At 37.0% G+C, this 26819-nt stretch overlaps 1 protein-coding gene across 1 annotated transcript in view; it reads right to left on the reverse strand.

Moving 5' to 3' along the window:
* Positions 1 to 26819, reverse strand: part of SLC9A2 (solute carrier family 9 member A2) — a 109175-nt gene that overhangs the window by 62707 nt on the left and 19649 nt on the right. The window contains exons 2-3 of the mRNA XM_036756065.1: positions 19083 to 19546; positions 8554 to 8804 (exon numbers count right to left, since the gene is read on the reverse strand). Coding sequence (XP_036611960.1) covers positions 8554 to 8804; positions 19083 to 19546 — 715 coding nt within the window. The remainder of the gene's footprint in view (positions 1 to 8553; positions 8805 to 19082; positions 19547 to 26819) is intronic.

The raw sequence follows: 26819 nt of genomic DNA on the forward strand, positions 1-26819 counted from the left end.
TTTGCCAAGGTTACTAAACTCAAGGGAATGCTGTGCATATAGTTTACTTAGACTTCAGCTAAAGACTTGCCAAATATCTTATGCTATCCATGTGGGAAGGATATAAAGGTATGGGCTAGAAGTTGGTATATTTCAATGGATTGATACCAATGATCTGATGTCGGAAGGAACTGTCCAATATAACTCCCTGGGAGGGGGAAGAGCATCTATATTTGTCCTCATGCTATTTAACATCATTTGTCACTGTACCTATGGAATGCTTATCAAATTTGCAAATAACAGAGGATGGCAGTTAGGATCCAAAGTAATCCTGAAAGGTTGTAATGTTGGGCTGAAGCTAAAATTTAATAAAATTTAATCAGGATTAACAGAGTATTGATTTGGGTTCCAAAAGTCAACTTCATAAATGGAAGATGGGAGAGGTTTGGCTAGGTATCATTTTTTTCTGAAAAAAAAAAAAAGATGTAGCAATTTTAGGGTAATGTACATTTCATGAGTCAACAATGTGATATGGCAGAGAAGAAATGTCCATCTAAATTAAAAGAGGCATAGTCTTTCTGTACTCCACCCTGGTCAGACCTATGGCCTTCTCTTCAGTTCTAGGGGTCACGTTTTACAAAAGAAAATGATGGATGAGCTAATGTTGTCCAGAAGAGGGTAATCAGGAGGGCCTTGAATTCATGCCCTTTATGGATCAGTTGAAGGAATGAGAAATGTTTAACCAAGCAAAGCAAAATCTTAGCAAGTTGGGACATGATCATTGCCTTTAAATATTTATAAGTCTATCATGTGGAATAAGGACTAGTCCAAATAGGACTGAAATTACTCAAAGTTGTACGAAGGTTAACAGGTTTCACATAAAGTAAAATTTCCCAACAATTAGTGAAATGGGTGGCCTCAAGAAGTAGATATTACTTGACATCTTCAGGCAAAAACTGGATGGCCATTTTTCAGGTACATTATATATGGAATTCTGGCTCTGAAATTGAGTGATTCGGTGAGGCTCAGAGGTAAAGTTCACAAAGTTAGTTGGAGAACCTCAATTTCTCTGACTGCTCCTGAAATTCAATACTGCCATGACCACTTCTTTAAACATCTTCAGATTACAAAGAAGAACAAACAAATCCAATTCTGGCAAGTTGTTTTGAGAAAATTTCAAATAGCATCTTTGAAATGGATAATTTTTATCTGAACAATAGAATACCTCTTGTGGGTAAAGGGTAAAGGCAATTTGGAAGATCTTATTTTAATTTGACGAGAGGTTGGTTAATTACTTGGCGCTGTCATTTAAAATCATTCACATGTATGACTTAGAATATAAAAGGCTATCTTTTCAAATCTTTCAGCTAAGCAACTTCTTAATAGTCTTCTCACAATGGATTTGCCATTGTTTCAAAAAATAAAAATGGAGTCCAACTTCCAAATATATGTACATATATTTATAGAAGTAAAGCATCTTTCTTGGACTTACTTTCCTAATTCATACCCATAGAGTTCTAGCAGTAACTGAAAGGCTGGGGTTTCTAGTACTCTCGTTCTTGAGGTTCCACCAGATTGCTCTACATTATCAGCCAAATTTATTAGCTTTTGAAAAGAATACTTACTATGTAATATAACAAAGTCATTTGTTATTTCTATGATGTTTCTACATCTTCCCGAACTGGGGGCATATTCTCCCCTTACACATACAACATGTCTGGGGGTGGCCTTAAATTTTAAGAGTGTATGTAGCCAAAAGGAACACATAGCTCCTGTAAATCATTTTCTCCCTTCATAGAGTCTGCATGAAGTTTCTCTTAATTGTAGTTCTCAGCTGGTGTCTTAGGGTCAGTGCCCCTGCATCGTCCTAAAGCTGTCTTTGTACTTAGTTTTTATCTTTCAATTCCTAATGTAAATGTTGCCATCAGCTGCTCATGCTCTGGTTACATTGCTCCAAAATCTTTTGACTTTTGGGAGTTTACAAGGTCATCACGGTCAATGGGGGTAGGAAGGAAAAGAACTTGTTCTTTCCTCCCTAAGGGCAACTTCTTCTCAGGAGTCTGTCATCACAGAGCTTTCTACCACTTGACTGGCCAATGCTAGGATGATTTCTGCTGAAATTTCTGCAACTATTCAAAGTCCCTAGAGATGTGATTAGCTTGTTTGATTAGCTAACAAGCTATTCCCTTCTTGACTTAATCAAAGACCTCTTAAACAGATCATAGATCATGAACCATTGTGTTTCTCAGTTAATATTTAATCATTTCCTTATACTGATTACATTGCATTAATTCAGGTGGGGTGTAAACCACCCCTCCTTCCTTGAGGATATGTAAAAGATTATTGGTGTTGTTGGTTTTCAGTCAAGTCAGTTGTATCTGATTCTTTGTGATCACATTTGGGTTTCTTTTTTGCACGGGTGAAGGCAGTGCAATTGGGGTTAATTGACTTGCCCAAGGTCACACAGCTAGTAAGTGTGTCAAGTGTCTGAGGCCACATTTGAACTCAGGTCCTCCTGACTCCAGGGCTGGTGCTCTACTCACTGTGCCATCTAGCTGCCCCCCATTTGGGTTTTTTTTTTTTTGCTAAATACCCTGGAGTGGTTTGCCATTTCTTTCTCTAGCTCATTTTACAGATGAGGAACTGAGGCAAACAGGGTTAAGTGATTTGACCAGGATCGCACAGCTATTAAGTGTCTGAGGCCAGATTTGAACTCACAAAGATGAATCTTCCTGACATCAGGCCTAGCACTCTATCTATTGCACCGCCTAATTCCCTATAAACGAGTATAAACTTAACATAAATTTAAATATTAGTGCTATTTTTATTTTTGTATGTTTTATCTTTTATTAAATTCCTCCTAAATTTTCTTACCATGGTGTAGAGGTGATCCTCTGTCCCTGAAGACTGTGCCAACTCTATTACCTGAAAATCTGATAAGCATACCATAAATAGCTTTATCTAAACCAATGACAAGTGTTTACTAATAAATCCTAACCATGCTGGAAAGTCTTCAAATACAAGGCCAGCAATAAACTGTTGTCTTGGGGGCGAGGCATCCCCTTTCCACTAGAAGTCTTCAAGCAAAGGCTGTATAGTCACTTGTCAGACACTTTGTGAGGGGATCCCAGGTAATCAAGGTAAAATTTGGAAAGACAGCCACCAAGTTCTCTTCCAATCTCTGATCCAGTAATTCTGTTTTTAGCTTAGCTAAGTATGAAGACAGGGGTTCTTCGATGAACATCAGATGAAGGATTTATTTCCCTGGTAGTACTTTCTTCACAGCAATGCCTTGAGAGTGTTGCGTAAAACATGGAAATGCTTTAAAAACTCTGAGCAAAAGGAGTAATTTTAAGGAATTAATAATAATGGTAATAATAATGTATCACATCAGGCAGAGTGGGACATGTGTAGTCCCTGCTCCTGAGGAGGCTTAGACTGGTAGACCACTTGAGTTCTGGAGTTTTGAGTTATTGTAGGGCTGATGCTTATCATGTATCTATACAAAGTTCAGCACCAATATGGCGAGCCCCTAGAAATGCAGGGTTACTAGGCTGCCTAAGAAGGGGAAAACTAACCCAAGTCAGAAACAAGGCAGGTCAAAGCTTCCATGTCATTTAGCAGCTGGATCACGGTCATGACTTGCCACTAGGCCAGACTAGGCAACATAGGGAAATACAGTCTCAATACACACACACAGAGGCACACATACACATATACACACATACATATACTTCTATATACATATGTCTATATGCATATATAAGAGCATATCTGTATTGATACCTATATATTTGTAACACATCACGAAAAAGAGTTATATGATACTCAGTTCTCCTGTAGTATATGGGATAAGTGAGGGGGAGAGTGTTGCAAGAAATTATCATAGACATAGATAATGCCTGTTATACCTCAAAATGAAAAAAATCTTTTCACTGGCCCTCAAACAGTATTGAATACCAAGTATTGGTCTCCTTTGGGCAATATGTATTAATTATACTTCTCAGAGAATATTTATAATGTATGAAGGTGTCAGATGATCTGATTTTCCTTCATGTTCACAAAGATGCTTGTTATGCAAAGAAGAGAGAATAGGAGTAATTTTCTACATTGATATTCTTAGGAATGTTAAGTTACATACGTGATCTATGAGGAATCACTATTAATTTTTTGTCCCAAACCATAAAACCTAGAGGGCATGGGCAACAGAATGAGCATCTCAAAGAGATAAATCTTCCTAGATTGCTCAATATGGTGATCATTCCTCGAGGTAAACTTAATTGATGTAGCTAGGAGAGTTCAAATGTAGTTAAGACAATTCTTCCCTAACTCTACCCAGAATGTATTTTTTAGAAAGTTAATTCAAGTCTATGTGTTGTGTACCCAGTACATGTACACAAACATAGATATAAATATATACATATATTTATACACATATATGTACAGATTTATATCTATACATAATTATATATATATATATATATATATATATATATATATGTAAAACTCACATATACACACACCTCTGTGTGTGTGAGAGACTTTTAAGGAACACAGTATGCAGGTATATACACACATACACAAACTTCCATGATGCAACAACCTATCCTGGCATAGTCTTAATGGAGAAGGAAAGTATGGTACGAAAAAGGAAAGGATGTTAGTTCATCTTGGGCCTTGCCATCTGCATTCAGCTTTCCATCCTATATGTGCTATTAGAATGTGAGCTCCCTCAGACCACTTTTCTATTTCTATCTGTAGCGCTTAGCAATGCACTTGGCACAGGGTAAGGACTTGGTAAATACTTTTCATTCAGCCATTCATCTCACTTATGTGGCCTGAAGGCTATAATCAAAGCTTTCCTAAACCCAGAAAAGAGATTAAGTTTAAATTATTTTACAACATTTGCACTATTTTTTAAAGGAATGAACAAGGTCACCAAGAATCATTTTTGAAAATAACCAATCTTGTTTTCTGTTGAAAACAGACCTCAAATATCTCTTGCTAAGTAGCATATGAGACATAGCCTGGAGGAACAGATATAACACAATTGACAATCAATTGAAACCAGTTTCACAAGGGAAAAACAAATGGCTAAGGCAGAAACAGTAGGCTTTGTAAATACAAGACATGTACTGCTTTTGGTGTCCATGCAATGGAATCATACCTAGTGCTTTCCTACCTGAGAAACTAATCTAACTTAAACCTAGATTTTGTGTTTTTCAACCAAAAACTCACTGTAATGATTTCTTCTGAATTTCATTCTTACCAAGGGAACTAAAACAGTATATGCTGTATATTGTATACCATAATTGAGTAAATCCAAACCAAAGATTATGTGCCCAGAAAGGCTTGCAAAAAAGGAGAAGGGATGGAAGGAAAGAATAATGGAAAGAAGGAAGGAAGGAGGGAAGAAAGGAATGAAGGAAGGGAGGGAGAGAAGGAAGGAATGGAAGAAGCAGAAGAACGGAAGAGAGGGAGGGAGAGAGGAAGAAAGGAAAGGGGAAGGGAGGAGGAAGACAGGAATGGAGGAAAGGAGGGAGATGGAGAGGAGAGGGAGTGAGGGGAGGGAAAGACAGTGAAATGAAAGAAGAATGAATATATCTGCTATCTTAATTGATTTGAAAATTCCTGTTCAGGTTTTTTAAAGGCTCCCTGCCCACCTTAAGGAACAGACATCAGTAAACACATCAGACACATTCTATATATCTCTAACTTCACTTCCATTAGTCTTAACATTTGTTTTAAAATATCAAAAATTGTAGTACAGTTATAGTTAAGTATATAAAAGAGGCAACACTGCATGATGAATAGAGAGCTGCCCTCAAAGTCAAGACAACTTGAATCCAAGTCTTGCTTCTGACTCTATGTGAGCCAGGGATGTGCCTAAACCAACTTGTACTGGCAAGAGCTGATTGTTAAATTTTCAATGTGAACATTTATGCTTCAGATATTGGCAAACACTACAAAATCAGGGCTTGATTTGTTTTCTTGAATGTTTAGAATTCAAAAAGGATGGGGAAATGTTAATAATGGAGAGTAAACTTAAAGAATGTCATATCTGGGGGACTTCCCCTCCCCCTCCCAGAAATCCATTTGTTAAACGTTTACCAGCACACTTCTCTCTTCCTCCTTGTCCACTCTGGGCAAGTCATTGAACCTCCCAATCCCCCAGGCAGCTATATGGGACTAAAAGCTTATGAGCATGTTTCAATATGCATTGATAACAGGAGTCACCTCACTAGGAATTCTTTATGACAATGACATCTTGTCGCCTTCTACAAAAACAAATATAAAAATCCTGAAACTTGGTAAAATTTACCTTACAAAATGTTATTACATCTTGCATGAAGTTTAAACACATACATTTACAATTCTACTTTTTATCACTAAACTAAGTTCCCAATTTCTAGTTTCAAATAGTAATTATAAATGTGGGTGTGTGCAAAACACACTCTAAAGCCTGAGAGAAAGTAAACCCCTCTGACTTATGTTACAGGAAAGTATCATGTATACCCAGGCCTGGAAAATACCTAGACTCAACAATAGTCTGTAAAAATGCTATCCAGTTAAGGGCATGCATTTAGATGCAAATAAGTCTTTTAAACATTTAGTTTGTTAAAGCATTATCATGAACATTCATAATAACTGCACATATAAAAATACTTCAAACTTCCCGAAAATTAAGATTTAGGGGTCAATTTATTTTAAAGTACCCTGGACAGCAATTTTATTCATTTGAAAATAGTAGTCATTTTTTTTTTTACAATACACTCTTTCACATAGTTACAAAATGCCAGAAGATGTCTTAAGAGTATACGACAACAATCTGAAAAAACAGAAGAAGAAAAACTTGTCCTTATCTCAGCCTAATTTCTAAATTCCTCTAGGCCTTATAAAGAAGGACAATCTACTCCCAGGGAGCATGTGATACAAGTCAGTAAATATCTTCCTCACTTGGTGTCCCCAGTTGTCACAGTTTCTGGGCAGTGAATAGGCCTCAGTCCAGCTCCACCAACCTCCTCCCCCACATTTCATCTGGATAGTCCCTGGCCCCAGTTCCTTCCACTGGCTGGGAAAATTGGCAGACACGCCATGCTGATAAAGTCATTGAAGTCTCTGTTTGGCTGCCCTAAATCTTCACACCAATACTGCCCAGGCTGGAGTATAGGGAATACACCTTCTGCAATTCAATGTTCTCACAAAAAATCCTTACAAAATTCAAAAGCTGGGCTCTCCTCTCTTTAGAGACACTGCAGCTACCTGATCACATGCTTTCAATGACATAGGTCAAAGAACAAGAAAGAAGCTGGAAGCTATACAAATTATATGAATAGCAGCGAGGAGGAAGAGATGGAACATTTCATTACTGGGTCAAACTGGATTAATATGTTGCTTTTTTTAGATTTGTCTCTGAAACAAAAACCATGCAAAACTTTGAGCTCATTATAACGGGTCTCACTCTTATTTGTGTGGTGCATTTGAGCTTTTTAATCACAGTAGCAAAACTTATTAATTAAGTCACATTCCAATAATGATAGTACAAAAGTGGCAAGGGGAAAGAACAGAAGCAGCAAAATTCTTTAGTCAAAATATTACAGAAAATGAATCTTTATAACAAATGTTGGCAGGAAAATTAACTAAACAAAGTTATGTCTACACTGGCCAAGTCTTTCTTGCTTTTCATAAGAGATTAGCCATCACTTGAGATATACAATTTGTGATTATAAAGTATTGAAGTGGCATTATAATCACCAGAACCTATATATCTATAAGAATATAGTGCTCCAAAGTAGTCACCCTGGGGTCTTGACACTTATTCTAAAGATATTGGCATTTCCCAAAACATTTTAGCAATTCCTTTTAAAGAAAATTATACTGTTTTCATGAACAATTTATGAGCAAGAAAAGAAAATCAGTCTTATTTTATACTCATACAAAAAGTTACTTAATTGACAAACAAAAAAATCCCTCAGCATGATCACCCACCTTATTTAACAGACTTGGATCCAAATGACTATTGTCTTTCTATTCCTTCTAACACCCACCTCATCCCCATCTATCCTCAAAGAATAAAGATTTACCATATTAAGAATAATTAGCAGATTGTTCCATAGCCTTTAATGGAAATTCTAGAAGTTCCAAAATTATCTGAGTAATGGAAGCATCATTAGAACGAAAGTAGGGTCTTTCGTGGCCACTCTTCGAAAAGAGATGACTTTTATTTCAGTAGAGATGTTCTGGTTTGTTTATCTAAAAACTGTCATATTGTCTTATAGTCCCACCTCATATATGCCCAAGGAAATTACCTTCATGCTGTTTTTCACTATGGAACTTTGAAAATGTGTATTTTAGTTTAGCTAAGCAGGCACATTTTTTCACTTATTTGTCACAAAATGGAAGCTCAGAGAAGCTACTAAAACTTTTAAATGCTCTTAAAAGTTGTCCTAAAAACAAATCTACTTCAGTTTCATGACTTTTTTATTTAGCTTAGAATATATCAATTCCACGAAATTTAGACTGCATTGTTTCATTCCCCCAATTCCTCCAAGGTCTTTTTCCCCCAGTACTTACGCCATGATGCCTGAGAGGTGAAACATTTCTGCTGTGATGTATGATAAGTAGCTGTATAGGAAGACAAAGAGTGGCTCAATCACTCGGATATTGTGGGTGAAACGGGTGGTAAATGCTGCTATAAAGCCCAGCAAGATTCCAATCACTATCCCCCCGATTCCCACCACAAAGAAGTTAGCGATTCCAGCAAACACATCAATGGTCTCAATTGTTTTCATCTGGCAAAAGGACTTAAACAAATTGTACAGCACCTGTGGAAGAAAGAAATTGCATCAGTACCCACCAATGATCCTTTCTAATCTCTCCATTATTTCTCTAAGATCAGGAGAGAAAATAAACTACACCCTACCTTGACCTTCCAATGAGAAACTTCTACTTTTTTTTTAGTTCAAATGTACATATATTAAATGTGATCAATAACTAATTTATTAATATTATCTTTTAGTCTGGGATTGGATAATGAAAAAGGTATGACAAATATTTTAAATTTTTGAGAAAAACAGGTCAACATTTCAGATTTCAACCTTTTTTTCCTTCTAAATCATGTAACAATTCAGTACTATCCATTTTAAGGTGAATGCTAAGCAACACCACTTTGTCAGAATATATCTAAATGAGATCCTGTGTTCCTTTTAACACATGGTTGGCACCCATCCCACTCTTCTGGGTACAACCTCTGCCTCACTAAAAGCATGACAGATAGGAAGCTGCTCAGTACTTATAAGAGCCCATTTAAACTCTTAACACTTTAACCTGTTCCCAGAGAAGTTCTTCCAATTCAGCATGGGACCAGGGTGAAGATCTCCATGCCAGATGTATGGACTGAATTCCATCTCCTGAGTCTGTTGCTTTCTGCTGCTGCTTAAATCAGAGGTTTTTATTTTGGGTTCTGCAAAGTTGGTTTTAAAAATGTTTTGGTAACTGTATTTTGATACAATCGGTTTCTTTTGTAATGCTATAAATTTTAAACAGTTAAAAACTTTATTCAGCAAAGGGGTGCATGGATTTCACCAAAATGCCCAAGGGATCTATTATAAACACACAAAAAAGTTAAAAACATCTTCTGAAAAGGTAATTTTCTTTGAGTAAAGTGAGTATGTAGGCAAGAAAGTGAATTACTTTTTGCTTCTCTGTAGGAATGTGGTCTGTGCAGCCAGGTGGCCCAATGGATTCAAATCTGGCCTCAGACACTAACTGTATCACCCGGGGCAAGGTACTTAACCCTGTTTGCCTCAGTTCCTCATCTGTAAAATGATCTGGAGAAGGAAATGGCAAACCATTCCAGTATTTTTGCCAAGAAAACCTCAAATGGGGTCACAAAGAGTCAAACAACTGAACAACAATTTTATGTAGTCTAACTATAAAATGATCAGACATCTTTATGTAGTTTGTAGAAATTAATCAAGGTATGGTCATAAGACATATCTCCCTACCCCATTCATATGTAATATACATAGAATAGACTTGATTGAAACTTTATAAAATAATGGGTCTAGAGGTGGAGAACTCTAATAATTACTTTTGTTGGAAAAGACTGTGATACTTCAGTCAGCTCCTGATAGGTCTTTTTGCTTCTGTTTTAGCCTCTTACCTCTCCAAATGATCTACATGTAGCTGCAAAATGGGTATGTGTAAAGCACAAGTCTGGGCACCTCACTGTTCAAGAATTTTTCAATGCTTCTTAGTACCTCTAAGATAAAATTTAAAACTCCTCAGCTGGGCATTTAAAGCCCCTCACAACCTGGTGACAACCCACCTTTTCGTGTTTACTTCACATTACCCCTCTTCATACACTCTAACTTCCAGCCATACTGGCTCACTTGCTGTAATCTGATTTGGCTTTCCATATAGAGCCTTTGTGCCTGCATTGGCCACCCCTAGTCCCTAGAATTCCTTCCTTCCTCCTCTCTGCCTTTTAGAATCCTTAGCTTCCTCCCAGGCTCGTTTCTGACTCTACTCTCCAAAGGAAGCCTTTCCTGATCCCCTAGTTATCTGTGTTTTCACCCTTCTCAAATCAGCTTGCACTCATTCATCCATATAAATGAAGTACTACCCCAAGAATAAATCTCCAATACAGAGCCTCTCCTGATTCCCTAGCTGTCTATGCTCAGCTCTCCTCAAATCATCTTGCACTTATTTTCCATGTAAACAAAATTTCACCCCCAATAAAATGTAAGCTCATTGAGGAAAAGAATCATTTTTTAAAAATTTTGTCTTTATACCCTCAGCGCCAATTGCAATGCTTTGCATATTATAATTGATAGATATTTCCTGATTTGAATTTCTCAGTTGAATTTCAAGAATACTATGAACCATGTGTGTTTGTGTGTGTGTTTGTATGTGTGTATGTGTATATCTTTGAGAGGTTGCAAAAGTAGTTTCTGTATATCACTACTTTAAATGCTCCTTACACAAAGGCAACCACTTCATATCTAAATTATTGCAAAGGACTTCTGGCTGGCTTCACTCATTGTCATCTTTCTAACACAAATCCAGAATTGTAAAATTAAATCTTCCTCCAATATAATTTTTCTCTTCTCCCTCTCCTATTCCAAAACGTTTCAAAAGCCCCCTTTCTCTCACTGCTCTAGGCCAAAGTCTTCTGCTTAGGGATCCAGAGTTTCCCTAATCTTGCCCCATCCAATTTAGCAAAACATTTCTCATTCGTCCCTAACACACTCTGCTCTAATCTCCATAATGCCCCATAGAAAACATGCTCATTCCCATCTCTGTGCCTTCTTCCTCCAAATTGTGTCCTTTGCCTAGAATGGCTTCCCTCCTCCATTCCACTCATTTCACAGCCTATTCGAAGTCACTAAGTCCCAGTGCTACCTTCACTTGAAAGCTTCTCCATCCACTGGAGTCCTCACTGATCTCCTTCCCTTACAGCATTTGCAATGATATTTCACAATTTGGACCTGAATTATACTCTGCCTTGTATTGTCCTGTGTTATTTCATACATTCAAGTCTTCAATTAAAGTTCAAACTCCCCAAGGGTAAAATCATGTTATATTTCTCCTCTAAACCTGCAGAGTCCGCTACAATGGGAATAGTGGTATAAAGTTCTAAGAAGTGACTAGCAACATGGGGTCGATCAAAGTAAGTCTGTATCTTTTTCCATTTTTTTCTGGCATTATATATTATTATTTAAAGGTATGCTTTGTTTTCAATATGGTCCCTTTTAGTTTTTAAAATGCAAACACTAAGTCATAGAGGTTTTATTTTGGGCCCATGGATCGGAGGATACATTTTGATCATTCTTACTGTTAGTGTGGATACTACTGCAAAGTTGGAAAGGAACATCTTAGCTAGACACATTCCTCTTGTGACCACGAAATGTTTCCTCACCAACGAGGAAGTTTTCCATCACATCTCATCTGATTTACCTTGAAACTCTCACCTAATGATCAGCACAAGATAAAATTATTTTAGTTTCAACTGGCCACAATCCCAGAGTTGGTTCCCAAAGACTCTTTGACCTTATCACAAGTGCTATGCTTAAATGGTATCTTGTGGTTGTGATTATTTATGTATTGCATTACTGTATTTCAAAGGGGAAGCTGGGTGACTGATTTCTCTCAGGTCATGCATGGGTGACGTAAATTTGGTAATGATATTTTAGCAAGACTAAACTATGAGCTGTGTCTAAGTTTTAAGTTCTGTAGCGGGGTAAATTTGGGAGTCCAGAGTTATCTAATAACCAAAGATACTGCTAATACTCTCTTAATAAGAACTAATATAAGTTTAGATCATTTTATTTCATTTTTAGCAGAACAATTTAAGATTCACACTTAAGACTTCAGGAAGAAAAATAATTTGGAAATGTTACTAATTACTTCCCAATTCCATAAGATTACATTTTATTACTAGGGCTACTAGGAATGACTGGAGTCTGAGATACTTTATTGGACTCCTCTCAACTGGCAACCTTTCCTCAATGAATTCAAGTTATAAGATCAAGACAACATTTAAATAGATAAAACATTAAAGTGACCACACAAAAAAACAACTTTGTCATGAGAATGAAACATGTGCCAGAATGGTTCATGTAAATGATTGAATTCATATAAGTGTCTGAATCTAGAATACTGTGAAATCTCAGTATTTCTCAGAAACTGTGAACTCCTTGAGAGCAGGGACTGATTTTTTGCTTTGGTTTTTACTTTTCTTTGTATCTTCAGCACTTAGCATAATGCCTAGCATATAGTAGGTGATCAATAAATGCTTGTACACTGATAACTGAGGAACTAAGAAATATTTTTTCTATGAAGAAAAAAAATTAGGAAACTTTTTTTCCTGTGACAGAAAAGTTATAAAAAAGGAAAGAGAATTCTAACTGAACAACTTCCTAGGCCACAAAGATATATTCCCCCTAAAATACCATGGAAGAAAACGGTTTATATGTATTCTGAATAGAGAGCTACACCTGGAGTCAGGTCTCAGACTCTGATTCCTGAATGGCCCAGCCATTCTAGGCAAGTCATTTAACCTCTATGCCCTTCCATGGGACAAATTCACTCAGCTGTGATTGTGTTCCCTTACTCCAAGTTCCTTACTCCAAAGACCCTTCCCTTTGTTTTTTTTCTACTTTAATAATATTTTATCATTTTCCCAATTACATGTAAAAACAATTTTAAACATTGTTTTTTTTTTATATTTCGAATTCCAAATTCTCTCCCTCTTTCCTTCCTTCCTTCCCCTTCCCCCAGACAGTAAGCAATTTGATATAGGTTACACATGTGCACAGAAAATATTGTTTCATGTTGGTCATGTGGGGGAAAAAACACAGACCCCCCCTAAAAAAAGTGAAAAATAGTAGGCTTAGATCTTCATTCAGACTCCATCAATTCTTTCTCTAAAGGTAGATAGCATTTTTCATCATAAGTCCTTTGAAATTGTCTTGGACAAAGATCCTTCTCTTTCATAAGGAGTACCTAGGATTTAATTATGAGATAATACCAAAAGACGGACCAGAAAGATATATAGATAAGACTATACCTATGTTTTACCTAACTGTGGATGTTATCAAAGGGCTTGTTTTTTAGTTAAATAGGAAACATTTTTTTTTTCAAAACCATTCCTCTAAAATCCAATAAAGCTGTGCGTCAATGGAGTTATAATTAAGTCTTTAGTTATTTTCTGCCTGGTCTCCTTTTATATCTCTCCAGCACTGGCAACATGCCTCTTCCAACTTTAATGTGCTGCATACCAATGAAGACATGAGTGAATATAAGAATTTTTCACCTGGTTTATTTATTCATTCTAGAGACAGTAACTCAACACAGGAAATTCCTTTTCTCTGACCTTTCCCCTGCTTCCTATTGTACTTTCCTAGTGAACAAATGGCCTGGATTAACTTTTTCAAGAATGATGATGTCACCACCCAATCAAGTGAAGCAAAATTATACCCATAAACTACCCTCTGGGAGTAAAAATCTCACCTAAGGAAGTTGAATTTGCCCCCACTTACTGAATGACAGTTAATACATTATTTATTTTTATGTTTGGAGGTCAAGTAGTAGAACAAATACCATTCCATGGTATAAATTAAAAAGCTGAATTTGTATTTATTAGTAGAAAAACTAAGCATGCTTGCAAATGTGGCCTAGTGGATAGGGTGTTTAACAGATGGAAAAATGTGGAATAGAAAAACACAATAAAGAATGTGAATATCCACGGTAAATATACTCTCTGTTCTTTGGAAATCTAAAATGGGATAATTAGGTGTCGATACCACACAACACCCTATAGAATAATATAACCATGTTCTCTTTGCTTCTATGTTTGCGTGACACTATTCTTTCTCTCTCTCTCTCTCTCTCTCTCTCTCTCTCTCTCTCTCTCTCTCTCTCTCTCTCTCTCTCTCTCCCCCTCCTCTTCCCTATCTGACTGCTCCTTATCAGTTTCCTTTGCTAGATAATCATCCAGGTCATGCCTCCTGGCCTCTTCTCTTCTCCCTTTATACTATTTCAACTAGTAATCTCATCAACTCCCATGGATTCAGCTAGTGCCTCTTTGCTAATGATTCTCAAATCTACTTATCCAGCCACAACCTCTCTGCTGACCTTCAGTCTCACATCTCCAACTGCCTATTGGATGTCTTGAACTGGATGCCCTGTAAACATCTCAAATTCAACATGCCCAAGTCTAACCTCAATATCGTCCCCTCCAAACCCTATCCCCATCCAAACTTCTCTATTCTTGTTAGGGACACCACCATTTTCTCTATCACCCTTGCTTACAACCAAGGTATCATGCTCAACTCCTTCTTTTCCCTCACCTCCCGTATCCAGTCTGTTGCCAAGGCCTGTCAATTTTTACCTTCATAGCATCTCTCATACATGCTCCCTTCTCTGTTCTGACACTTCTACCAACTACCCCGGTTCAGGCCTTCATTACTTCATGCCCAGACTATGTAATAGTGGGCTGGTTGGTCTGCCTGTCACAAGTCTCTTCTCACTTCAGTCCATCCTCCATTCAGCCACAAAAACGATTTTCCTAAAGCACAGGTCTGATCATGTTATCTCCCTACTCAATAAACTCCAGTGGCTTCTTATCACCCCCAGAATAAAATATAAAACCCTCTCTTTGTCATACGTATCTTCCCCACCTATCTAGTCTTCTCACATCTTATACCCTACCACATTCTTCAAACCAGGCACCCCATCACCCATCTCCCAACACCTGGCCTTTTCACATGCTAACCCCATGCATAGAGTTCTTTCCATCACCACCTCTGTCTCCTGAGTTCCTTAGCTTCCTTCAAAATCTCACCTTCAACAGGAAATCTTTCCAAATTTCTATTAATTCTAGTGTCTTCCCTCCACTGATTACTTAAAATTTCTCCTATATGTAACTTGCTTTTACATAGTTATTTACACATTGTCTCTTGCATATAGACTGTGAGCTCCTTGAGAACAGGGACTGTCTTTTTGCCTTTCATTTTATCCCCAGTGCTTGGCACAGTGCCTGACTTTTTAAAAAGATACTTAAATGTTTATGGACTGACTGGCTATTGAATTTTACATACCTAGAATAGCATGCACCCTAATAAATTCCTTTGGATCAACAAGCTATAAAACCAACAATGTTTGGGTCAACAATAGATAAACTACTGATCGCTACATTTTCCCATTTTTCTCTTTATCACCCAGATATTTACATATAAGCAAATGCTTCTCCTCTTAAAAAAATTCCAACCCTAACTCTGTTAGATCCAAGTGACTTGAAATTTTTTTTTTAAACATGGGCTTGGGCTTCCTACTACATTCCTCATTACAGAGGGCCTTAAATATGCCCTGTAACAAGAATGGAATAATTAATCCAAAAATATTTCATAAAATATCTCCATTAACACTCCTTGATAGCACCTACCTAGTGAACATGAGATATCTCAGGTTGTATTTCCACAACCCCAAACATCTAGACAAGTCAGTAAAAAAAACTTCAGGCAATTCATTGAAAAATAAGTCAGTCAACCCAATTATTTGGTGTTAGGCAGCTACAATATTCATTTGTTGGCCTGAATTTTCAACTGAATTGACTGATATTTTGGCATTGGGTAGCCAGAACCATAGGATTCCTTGGTGTGTCCTTTCCCTGACAGAATGTATACTGTGCTATGAAAGTCTCTTTCATGTGCAACTACTGCACCATACTTTTGACCTATACCCACTGGCCATGTGACAAGTACTTCCACATCTAAAGAATAACTACACTCCTTTTTGTTTGGGCTGGATAGCTCTTCCTTCTTTTTCTGTCCTTGTTCCTCCTTTCAGACTTGGAATGGCAGCTCCTTGGCTTGGCCCACTGCCCCAGCCTGTGTCAGCACTCCCTCTCTTTCCACAATCATTTTTTTTCCCCTGATGGTTCTATGCCGAAACATCCATCACTGCCGTGCATGCGCCTCTGGATCTTATTACCAAAGTATAGGTCTGTAATGAGCCTCCACACATGAAATACCATTTTACCAAAGGTTCTTTTGTGTATCTATGGGACTAATATGGTCTGGATCCACAGTGGGGAGGCAGAGGCATTTCTATCTTCCTGTTAACTACAATTTTCTCCAACTGATAAAGTTCTTCTACATCCCAATTCTTTAAAAAATGAATATTCTCAAACTGTAGATCACAACCTCGTATGGGGTCATGACCCATATAGTTTAAAAAGTGCTGATGGGGTCATAAGTGGAAAAAGTTTAAGAAGCCCTGGAATGAATTACTGAACCATTGAATTAAAATAAGAGACGGGCAGAGTAGTGTGTAGGCATGATATCTAATTCTAAATTTTACATTAATGGTTTAACCTGACTTCCCAACACCTATAAACTTCCCTACACAGAAACATCAGGTAGAGAGCACATGGCTATTACTTCTCTTTTATTTATCTCCTTTTTCAATATTCAGTAGTACCCTTCTAGGAATCCTACTAGTCTTACGATATGAGACCCATGAAGATTCATAAGATATTCTATTTCTTCATGGTGACTTTTACGTGAATTTATATATTCTTCTGTGTTTTATCAAAGGCAGCTAGGTGGCACAGGGAATGGAGTGCTGGGGCCTGGACTCAGGAAAATGTGATTTCAAATCCGGCCTCAGACAAAAAAGCTGTGTGACCCTGGGCAAGTCCCTGAACCCTATTTGCCTCAGTTTCCTCATCTGTAAAATGAGCTGGAGAAGGAAATGGCAAACTACTTCAGTGTCTTCACAAAGAAAACCCTAAACAGGGTCACCAAGTGCCGGACATGACTGAATAACAATAACAACAAAATGCCTTGTCAGGGAAAGATGTGCACAAATTCATATGCAAGTCAGCATGGAAGAACCGGACTCTTCTGGGAATCTTAATGGGGTGTAAAATGTTTCCAGTTAAAATACAGTCCAGGTAAGTTATTAACAAATCACTGTTAACAAATAGTGGATTAAAGAAGTAGGATTTATGGCTTACGGAGTGTAACTTGTTTGTAATAAAGTTTCCAACTACAGAACAATAGATTTTCTTTGTCAATAAAATATTTACTAATTGGATTAACTGACATGATTAAGGAAAACATCTGATTGTAAAGCAACAGGATCAGAGATCTAAAGTAGGAAGTAACAAGAATCCTCAGATGCCATCTAGTCCAATCTCCTCATTTAGTAGACGAGGAAACTAAGGCCCACAGTCGCAATGATTTGTCCAAGGTCACAAGGTCACAAAAGCTGTTAAGAATTGGGCGAAAGATTTGAGCCCAGGTCAGATACATTCCAGGTGGCTGTCACTAGACTGAGTTATAAGCCTACTAATATGGGTTAGATTATTCCCATTACCTCAATTCTTTTGTCTTTAATATATTATCTCCTTTTACCATACCTTCCTCCATTTCAAAAGGAAAAAACTGAGTGGATTAATAAAGAAATGGAAATCGTTCTTTATAGATGAAAGTACAGAGTCAGCTTTGGCGTATCTCAACTAATGATGGGAAATGGTGAATAATAAATAACGAGAAATAATCCAAAAGACATGGATGCTTGGTTTAATCCGGAAGGGGTGGGGAACCTGTGGCCTCGAGGCAACATGTGGCCCTCCAGGTCCTCAAGTGTGGCCCTTCACAGAACAAACCTAAGACTATGAGTTATAGCTGTGAAGCTTGTATTCAGTCAAAGGGCTGCACTTTGAGGACCTAGAGGGCCACATGTGGCCTCGAGGCCACAGGTTCCCCACCCCTGAGTCCTAGGGGTACCTTTTCTTTTTTCTCTGCAACAAATGATCTATCTAATTAGTAACAGCTATAAATTTCTTTAGTTGGTAGGAAGTTCAATCAGCTCCTTTCCAACAGTGCCTGAGTATGGCAGCAGGATGTAGGTGGGGGGTGAAGGGAGCAGGAAACTAATTTGTCCTCTCTCTCCCTACTGCCCTCCTAGGGTTTCATACTGGGACTCCAGACTTTTGGTGCTGATGACGGATAAACTCCATTGCCCCCAAAGTAAATGCTATCCTATAAATTAAGTTTCATCCTATCCACTGATAAAAAAAGATACGTATCTATTGCATCACAGGAGAAAGCCAGGCTGGAATAATAAATCTATATTAAAATCATTAACAAAATAAAAATGAATCCTCATCAACAAAACTCCTCATTAATAGTTCGAAATGACAGAGCCAAAGAGGCTTATTTATTATTAGGCATTATCTACCCATTTTCTGATCTGTATAATGTCATTGTATCATATGTATAATATACTGTTAGCATGAGCTCTCATCAATAACTTGGGGACCTGATAAATCCCTTGAATTATGATCAAAGAGTACTGTTTTGGAAGTAACTCAGCATGGTAAATCATTAGAGATTCATACATCAGCATTACTTTGAAGTCTCCTTTGACATTAAAAATTAGCTTGTATGGTCTAGGATTTGAATGCAGCACAACCGTGCTGGATGCATCTTCTTAGCATTTCCAGATTAGGAATTTGGATGCAAACAAAACATGGAAGTAGGACTTATTATCACTCAATAGCAAGATTCGATTCGGAAAAAATAACTTACCACTGTCACAGCATCATTCAACAGTGACTCTCCAAATACCAGGATGTAAAGTTGTTCATTGACATGAATGTTTTCAAAGACAGCAAGCACAGCCACGGGATCCACAGCTGAAATCAAGCTGCCAAAAAGCAGGCTCTGTAGCAAAGTGATGTCAGTCAAGCCAAAAGCTTCAATCTGGCAGATGCCAAACAGAGAGATCCCAATGCCAATAGAATTCCAAAGGGTCCCTACAACAGCATACCAGAATATGGTGCCAATGTTCTCAAAGAAAGGACGGGTTGGCATAAAATATCCTGCATCAAGAACAATGGGTGGAAGGAGATATAAGAAAAATACATCTGTCTTCATTGCAGGTGGAGACTTTTCATCTACTCCAAATATAATCCCACCTAGTAGAAGTCCAACCATGATAAGAAGACAGCTTTCAGGCACTATTGTAGGCAACTTGTGATAGAGGTGAAAGCCTGTGAGAAAGAATAATAAGAAAAAACAAGTTTTGGTTATCTAAACATTATTCTCATGAGGAGTCCTAACCTATCCTTTTTTTAAAAAAACTTTTCAAAATCAGCAAATTAGTATATTCAAACCTTTTTAATGCATGATATTAAGCAGAATTCAACTCCCCCTCTCCTTATTGAATACATTCATGCTGAGTTAAAATTAGAAGGTAGAATTTTATAGTTAAACAATTACATAGTTTGGGTTTTATTCTTTAGCACACAACTCCCATTAAGAACTGTATAAATACTGGACTTGGACTGGGAGAATTGGATAAGATTCTGATATTCATCCTAGTTTGATACGTACTTGTTTTTCTTTTCATTTAATAAACTTAAAATGGAAAAATGTTCAGCATCCCATTTTTTTCAAGTGAGGTACACTCCAAAGAACAAAATCTATTTTCTACACAGAATGCTTGTAAGAGTGGGTAGAATTCTGTACTTGAAGTTGGGAGTGAGTTAAGTTCAAAATCTGCCTCTGACACTAACTGCTTGAACACGAACAAGAAACTTATCATTTTTCTCATCTATAAAATGAAGATAATAATACCTGTTATGCCTGCTTCATAGAGTTGTTAGGTTAACCTTAAAATATTATATGAATATTGGTTATTATTATTCAGAATCTGTCACATAAAACACAGAAACTCAAATATGCTCTCTTACAATGCAAGAATCAAGGATTTGAAAGAGCTTATAGTATGATCTCAGAAATCTTGCATACATGATTTTATTTTTCTTACATTCTGAAGCTTTGCTCTAAATATGTTGTGAACTATTAACTGATGATATTATGTGTCACTGAAATAGTCTAAAGAACCGAAAAGGAAATTAGCATTTTAAAATAAGACTTCTGAGAGCAGCCTTTATTCTCTTAAAAAAAGCTTTGTATAAAGTTATAATAGGTAGTATATATAGTCAAATGCTCCAGCTGCTCCGTGCTTACGGCCTCCTGTCTACTGACTTCACTGACCAACAGAGAAGGAAAAGTAAATCCATTAACAACCAGGCCTCAGTGGGCTTTCAGGATATTGAACTAAGTGATGCCATTTACCCACAGCTATCATTATGTAATTGAGATGAAGAGGATAATAGCAGACCTCAACCTTCCCTATTTACCAAATCCCCAGGGCTGCTGTCAAGGATAAAATAAGAAACCACCTTTGCTGGAGTGTAATATGAAATAAGGTTCAAATATGCAACTCCAGGGTTTCCCATTCTCTAAGCTAAAGGTGTCTAAGCACTACCAAGTCCATTTAACTGTTGAGATCTGCTGAGACACCATCCCTCCAAGACACAGAGGCAAATGGGAAGGCAACAAAGAAAAGAAACCTATAGTAGCAAGCACATTGCATGGCCATCTCCAGATCATGGCTCTTCCACTCTGGCCTTCATCTCTAGCTTCTCTGCTTCTGGAACCAACTTGGGCTCTGATGGGGATGAAGATGGGGGAAGAAGTCCAAGCTAGAATGCAAGTTTCACTTCACTTCCTTGACTTCTCCAATGCATCCCTTTCAGCTACTTTCCAGTTTTCCTTTATATCTTGTCTTCTGCCTAGAATATAAGTTGCTTGAGAGAAAGGAATATCGTTTGCTTGTATTTATAACCTTAGTACTTAAAACAGTGCCTGGCATATAGTATTCCCTTAATAAATGTTCTATCCATACACTCATTAGATAGAAGGATATTCTCAAAGTCTCTCTGAAGAACTTTAGAAGTGGTTGCTTGACATGGGAGATGCTGGCAAAGGATCACCCAACATGGCATGCCTGAATCAAAGAAGATGCTATGCTCTATGAGCAAAGCAGAATTGCAGTAGCTCAAAAGAAACATGAGATACACAAATTCAGAGACATCTCCACCCCAAATGTTCACATGGACTATTTGTGCCTGACCTGTGGTAGAACATTCTGAGCTCATATTGGTCTGATCAGCCACAGCTGGACACACTGTACCCTTGACCCCAACATAGTGATGTCAGTTTGGTACTCTTTGAGAACCAAGGACAACAACCAACCAACCAACTAATCCATCCATCCATCCATCTATCCATCCATACATCATTTATATCTATCTGTCTGTCTGTCTGACTGCCTGTCTATCTAGACAAAACCATATATTTGTCCCTCACTTCTACTTTCTGTGTCCTTTTCTCCCTTTTTAGTACACCTCAAATCCAGAGGACTATTGTTTCTATGCTCTTCTAGTCTCTTTTTCCAGGGCAGAAAACCCTTAATAAAATAAAGTAATTCACACTAAGGCATTAGTAGTTTTAATGCATTAACCTCTTCCTATAATGTATGTATTTTTAAGGGTCACTATATGGAGAGAAAGAAGGATTGTGGTATTATAGGAATACAAATAGTAATAGCATGAATAAGAAAAGAAAGACTATTAAAAACTGGTAAACATGTATTTAAAGGTGTAAAGTCACTGCAGTGCTATGGCGATTATCTTTCGGCATGTACAAATGCTTTGATCATTAAATTTAGGGCTCTGATAACTGAATTTTTTAAAAAAATGAAATACTAAAAAGAATGAATGAATTGGCCATGCTGCTTTATAGTTAATAAAGGGTTAAATAACTTCGAGTCTTATTCGTGGGTAGCTTAGGAAAGCACAATTTTTTTTTTGAGATTTGGTGGCTCAAAAAACAACAAAACAAAAATTCATAATGTATTTAAATTTCACTGGCTTACCTAACAGAAGAAATGCATTGGACCCAAAAAAGGTTTATATGAGCAAAGGGAAACTAAGCTTGCATGAAGTACCACTATTCTTCCTTTTTTGTCCAGATTCAAAGTCCAAATTCAACTGATCACAGTAGTTTTTGAAATTACTTACAGGAATTCTTTTTTAACCATATCCTCTCTAAGTCTTGGCTAGTACTTATGTTCAAGTACCAGAGAATTATGGGGTTTGGAGTTAAGAAGGACCTTAGAGATCATCTGGTTCTAGTCTAACCCTTCACTAACAGATAAGGAAATTGAGGTCCACAGAGGTTGAATGACTTGCCCAAGGTCACATTACTAATCTTTTTATAGCATTTACATTACAGTATATTTTCTTTGTTCAGGTGTTCATTACTTTACATTTCTGGCTTGCTTCTATTTAGAGTATCCTGGGAACTGAGTCCTATATCATTCAATTTTTATTATGGGTACATAAAACTCTGTGAATATGAGTGCTTTACAAATGATTTACTATTCTACTTTCATTGCAGCAGAACCTCATTAAAACGGAAAAGGAGATAGGGCTATGAGTCTTTTTACTTACTCAGAAGAGGAACTCTCCTCTCTTGGAACTGAATAACATTAAAAATTTTTGTCCCTAAGTTGTAAGTGTTTATGGTAATATAGTATTCACCAGATTTTCAGACCATACTTATTGAAAATCTTTTGAGCCTGATGTTTGAGCACTTGATTTTTATTTTATTGTTAGCCTATTGTCTCATATCTCAGGCTCTAAAGGACTTTCTGAGCCTGGAGATAAAGATCATTTGTTGTAGTTCAGTCCTTTGAGATTCTTCATAGCCCATTTTGGGTTTACTTACCAAAGATACTAGAGTGGTTTGCTATTTCCCTCTCCAGACAAGGAAAGTGAGACGAACAGGGTTAAGTGACTTGCTCAGCTAGCAAGTGTCTGAGGCAGGATTTGAGCTCAGGTCTTCTGACTCCAGGCCTGGTGCTCTGTCCTTTGTGCCACTAAGTTTCCCCAAAGGATCATAGGATAGATTTAGACCTAAAAGGGCCCCAGAAGTAATTGAGTCCAACTCTCTCATTTTACAAATGAGAAAACTGATACAAAGAGAGATTAAGTGACTTTACAAAGTTTCACAGATAGGAAGAATTCAAACCCAGTTCCTTCAACTCCAAATTCAGTTTTCCCACTACCTCACACTAGAAATTATCAGTGAAAATTTTATCTTCTTTCAGCATATTGGTCAATTAGCAATCATTTATTAAGTACCTATTATGTACCAGGCACTGTGCTTGGTACTGGATACCAATAATTATTAAAGTCAGAAGTTAGTGTTTGCTTTTCTTCTAAAGAAATTCAAAGTGCTTTTGCAGCTCCCTAATTTCCTATATAACTATGTGGCAGAGGTTGAAAACATCATTTCACAGAGATGTGGTTACAAGAATTGCCCAAGGTCACATTATTTCTTTTTTAAAAAATCTTATCATTTTTATTTAATATTTTAGTTTTCAACATTGATTTCCACAAGATTTTGGGTTACAAATTTTCTCCCCATTTCACGTTATTTCAATGAATTCAAAAGTATTCATGAAAAGCCTATTATTTGCCAGGCACTGCATATACCCAAAATAAACGGAAACAGCCTGTGTCCTCAAGAAACTTACATTCTAATGGGGAAACAATATGCTCATATACAGCATGCATGAGGTAGAAACAATGCGATTCCTGGAGGAAGTCATTACCAGTTTTCTGTAGAAGGCGCTTGAGCTGAATCTTCTATGGTGGATGACAGACTAGGGACTCAATCTCCAGAATAGCTGTCCATGGCACAGAGTGTCTAAAGGCACAGAGCTTTCAATCTCACTAATCACTAAAGAATATATCCCCACTTCTTTTTCCTACTTTCATTTGAATTCATTAATCAACCAACAAGCAGTGATTGAGAGTCTGCTACCTATCAGAACCTATGCCAGGTGTGGAGAATAAAGGGACAGAAGGAAAACAGTCCTTGCCCTTAAGGATCTGGCATTCTATGAAGGAGACAAGTGCATATAAAAATACATTAATATATTTTATATATCATATACTATGATACATTACAGTGTTATATCATATATCAATATACGACATATATTATGGTATATATGTTGTATTTAATAGGATATACTATCATAACATTACCTATGATATATCATGACATGTGGGTCATATGTAATGTACCATTTAATCTATTACAACATGCATGCTACACTAATATATAGTATATCCTAACAATATAATAATATATAGAATACAGGATACAGAATATAATATATTGTGTATCATCTTATATTAATAATGTATAAGATGTATATTTTATATCTTATATATGATAAAATATCTTACCTAATATAATAATATATTGATAGACAATATAATAAAATATTATTAAAATAAATATATGGCAAATTAGTGGGTGGGACATTAGCAGCTGGGGAGACAAAAAAGACTACATGTAGCAGGCAGAGCTGGAACAGATTTGAAGAAGCCAAGGGATTCCGAGAGGTGGAGGTACATTCCAGATAAGAAAGAAGAGCCATGCAATAGATCAGAGGTGATGGATGGTATGCCATGTGTAAGGAACAGCAAAAAACTCATCTTTTGGGGGTCGTAGAGTTTAGGGAGCAAAGTAATGCATAAATAAGGTTGGAAAAGTCGATCACGGCTAGCTTGTGATGGACTATAAAATCCTAACAGAGAAATTTATTTTCACTTTCTGTGAATGGTGCTAAAAAGCTGCCGCATTTCTAATTACTGTTGACCTGACTGCCAAACAGTATGTTGTTGCTAATGTTGAGCATGTAGAAATCCCAGCATAACATACAAAACTCTTCAAATACAGAGCCAGGCACAAATGAAGAAGTTAAGTTAAAGGTCATACAATTTTTCTAGTAAATCTGGAATAATCTAGGTATGCAGGTTAAATAATTCAGGTGAAATAAGAAAGATCATTGAAAAAGGAACTGTGAATTTGTCATATATAATTTGTTTTTCAAGAAACACACGTACATACATGTGTCTAGTGCTATATATTCTATACCTATATATGGTACTATATAATTCTTTAAAATATGTAATGCTAATTTTAACAAATTAATGACAAATTGCTCTGTTTAGATCACCTTGTATACTTTTTTTCTTCTGTGTATATTTTTAAAATTTGATGTTACTCTTTTTTTTCTTCATAGGTAAGACTATGTATCCAACACTAACTGAATGTTTGCTTGTCATATTAAATGAGTAGTCAGAATACCAGGATTGAAAGTAGAAATTATTTATAAGGTCAGAGTCAGTTATTATCCTGCAACTGATAAAATGAATCACCGTACAATGGAAACAGAGGGTTTGAAACCCTCTTAATCTTTAAGCAAATGGTCCTTTTACTAAAATCATATAAAATCATAACAAATACAATCTCTTCTGGTAGAAGTAATTTTGCAGGCGATTTAAAAAGAGACCAGAGGATAAAAATGAATTAAAGCCATAGACAAAAAGGTGAAAGAAATCAGACAGAGAAATGGCTCCCATGGTCCCAGGAGTTCCCTGCCAAAGTCTCAAAAACTTCCCAGAGGACCCCCAGCTGGGTCTCAGATCAATCTACCTCGGGGACAAAGATAACTCCTCCTCCCCAAAAAAGCTTACTTCCCCAGGTCTGCTTCTGTATTTCCAACAGTCCTGACAACAATGAGTTTCTACTCATATTAGGTGAGACTTGGTTTCCTCATTCCTATCAACTAGCCCAGATGACATGGAGAACCCAATAGAACCTTGTCACACAAGTACAATATCCTGAGTTGGGACAGGGCATCCAAGGCATACCAGTCATTCTGAATGGCAGACAATTCCTGCTTAGTCCCCTCCATAGACATATCAAAAGATGATACTACAATTAGGAGGCCAGACTGCCTGAGCAGGTTAGGTATTCAATGGTCTAAGGTGGAAAAAAGAAGTCTTCTAAACTGTCCCTTTCCCTTAAATAGGTTTTGGTCAGGTACAGTTCGGAGAGCCCTGAATATTGAGTGAACAATTATATATTCAATAACAAGAGGAAATTCTAGTAGTGGGTTCTTTCCATACCCTAACACGGCTGCTGCTACTCCCCAATCCCATGTAAAATTAGAAAATAAATGATTGTTACAGGCACTGTTTTTGTTTTAGGTCCTGACTACTGTCTTAATTATCCCAGTGTGACTTGTAGGTCTTTATCTGGGTCTCTAAAATCTCCATTAAAACATCTGAATTCAGTGATGTCACAGCTAATTGGCTAATATGATCATTTCATAGGCTTACTTCTTCCCAAGAGCTGATGAAAAACTGAGATGAAGTGATGTGGTTAAATAGAACTGGCATGATGGTTTTCCTTACCAAAGTATAACGTGAAAATGATACTTGGGAGCGGAAGAGAGTCAATGAAAAAAATAGGCAGAGGAAACTGTAGCACTATCTGTTCATAGTGCTTGCCACCTTTTAATTTAGAATGATTCACAGTTTTAATTTT

The sequence above is a fragment of the Trichosurus vulpecula genome, chromosome 4 (genome assembly GCF_011100635.1).
Source record: "Trichosurus vulpecula isolate mTriVul1 chromosome 4, mTriVul1.pri, whole genome shotgun sequence".
Lineage (NCBI taxonomy): Eukaryota > Metazoa > Chordata > Mammalia > Diprotodontia > Phalangeridae > Trichosurus > Trichosurus vulpecula.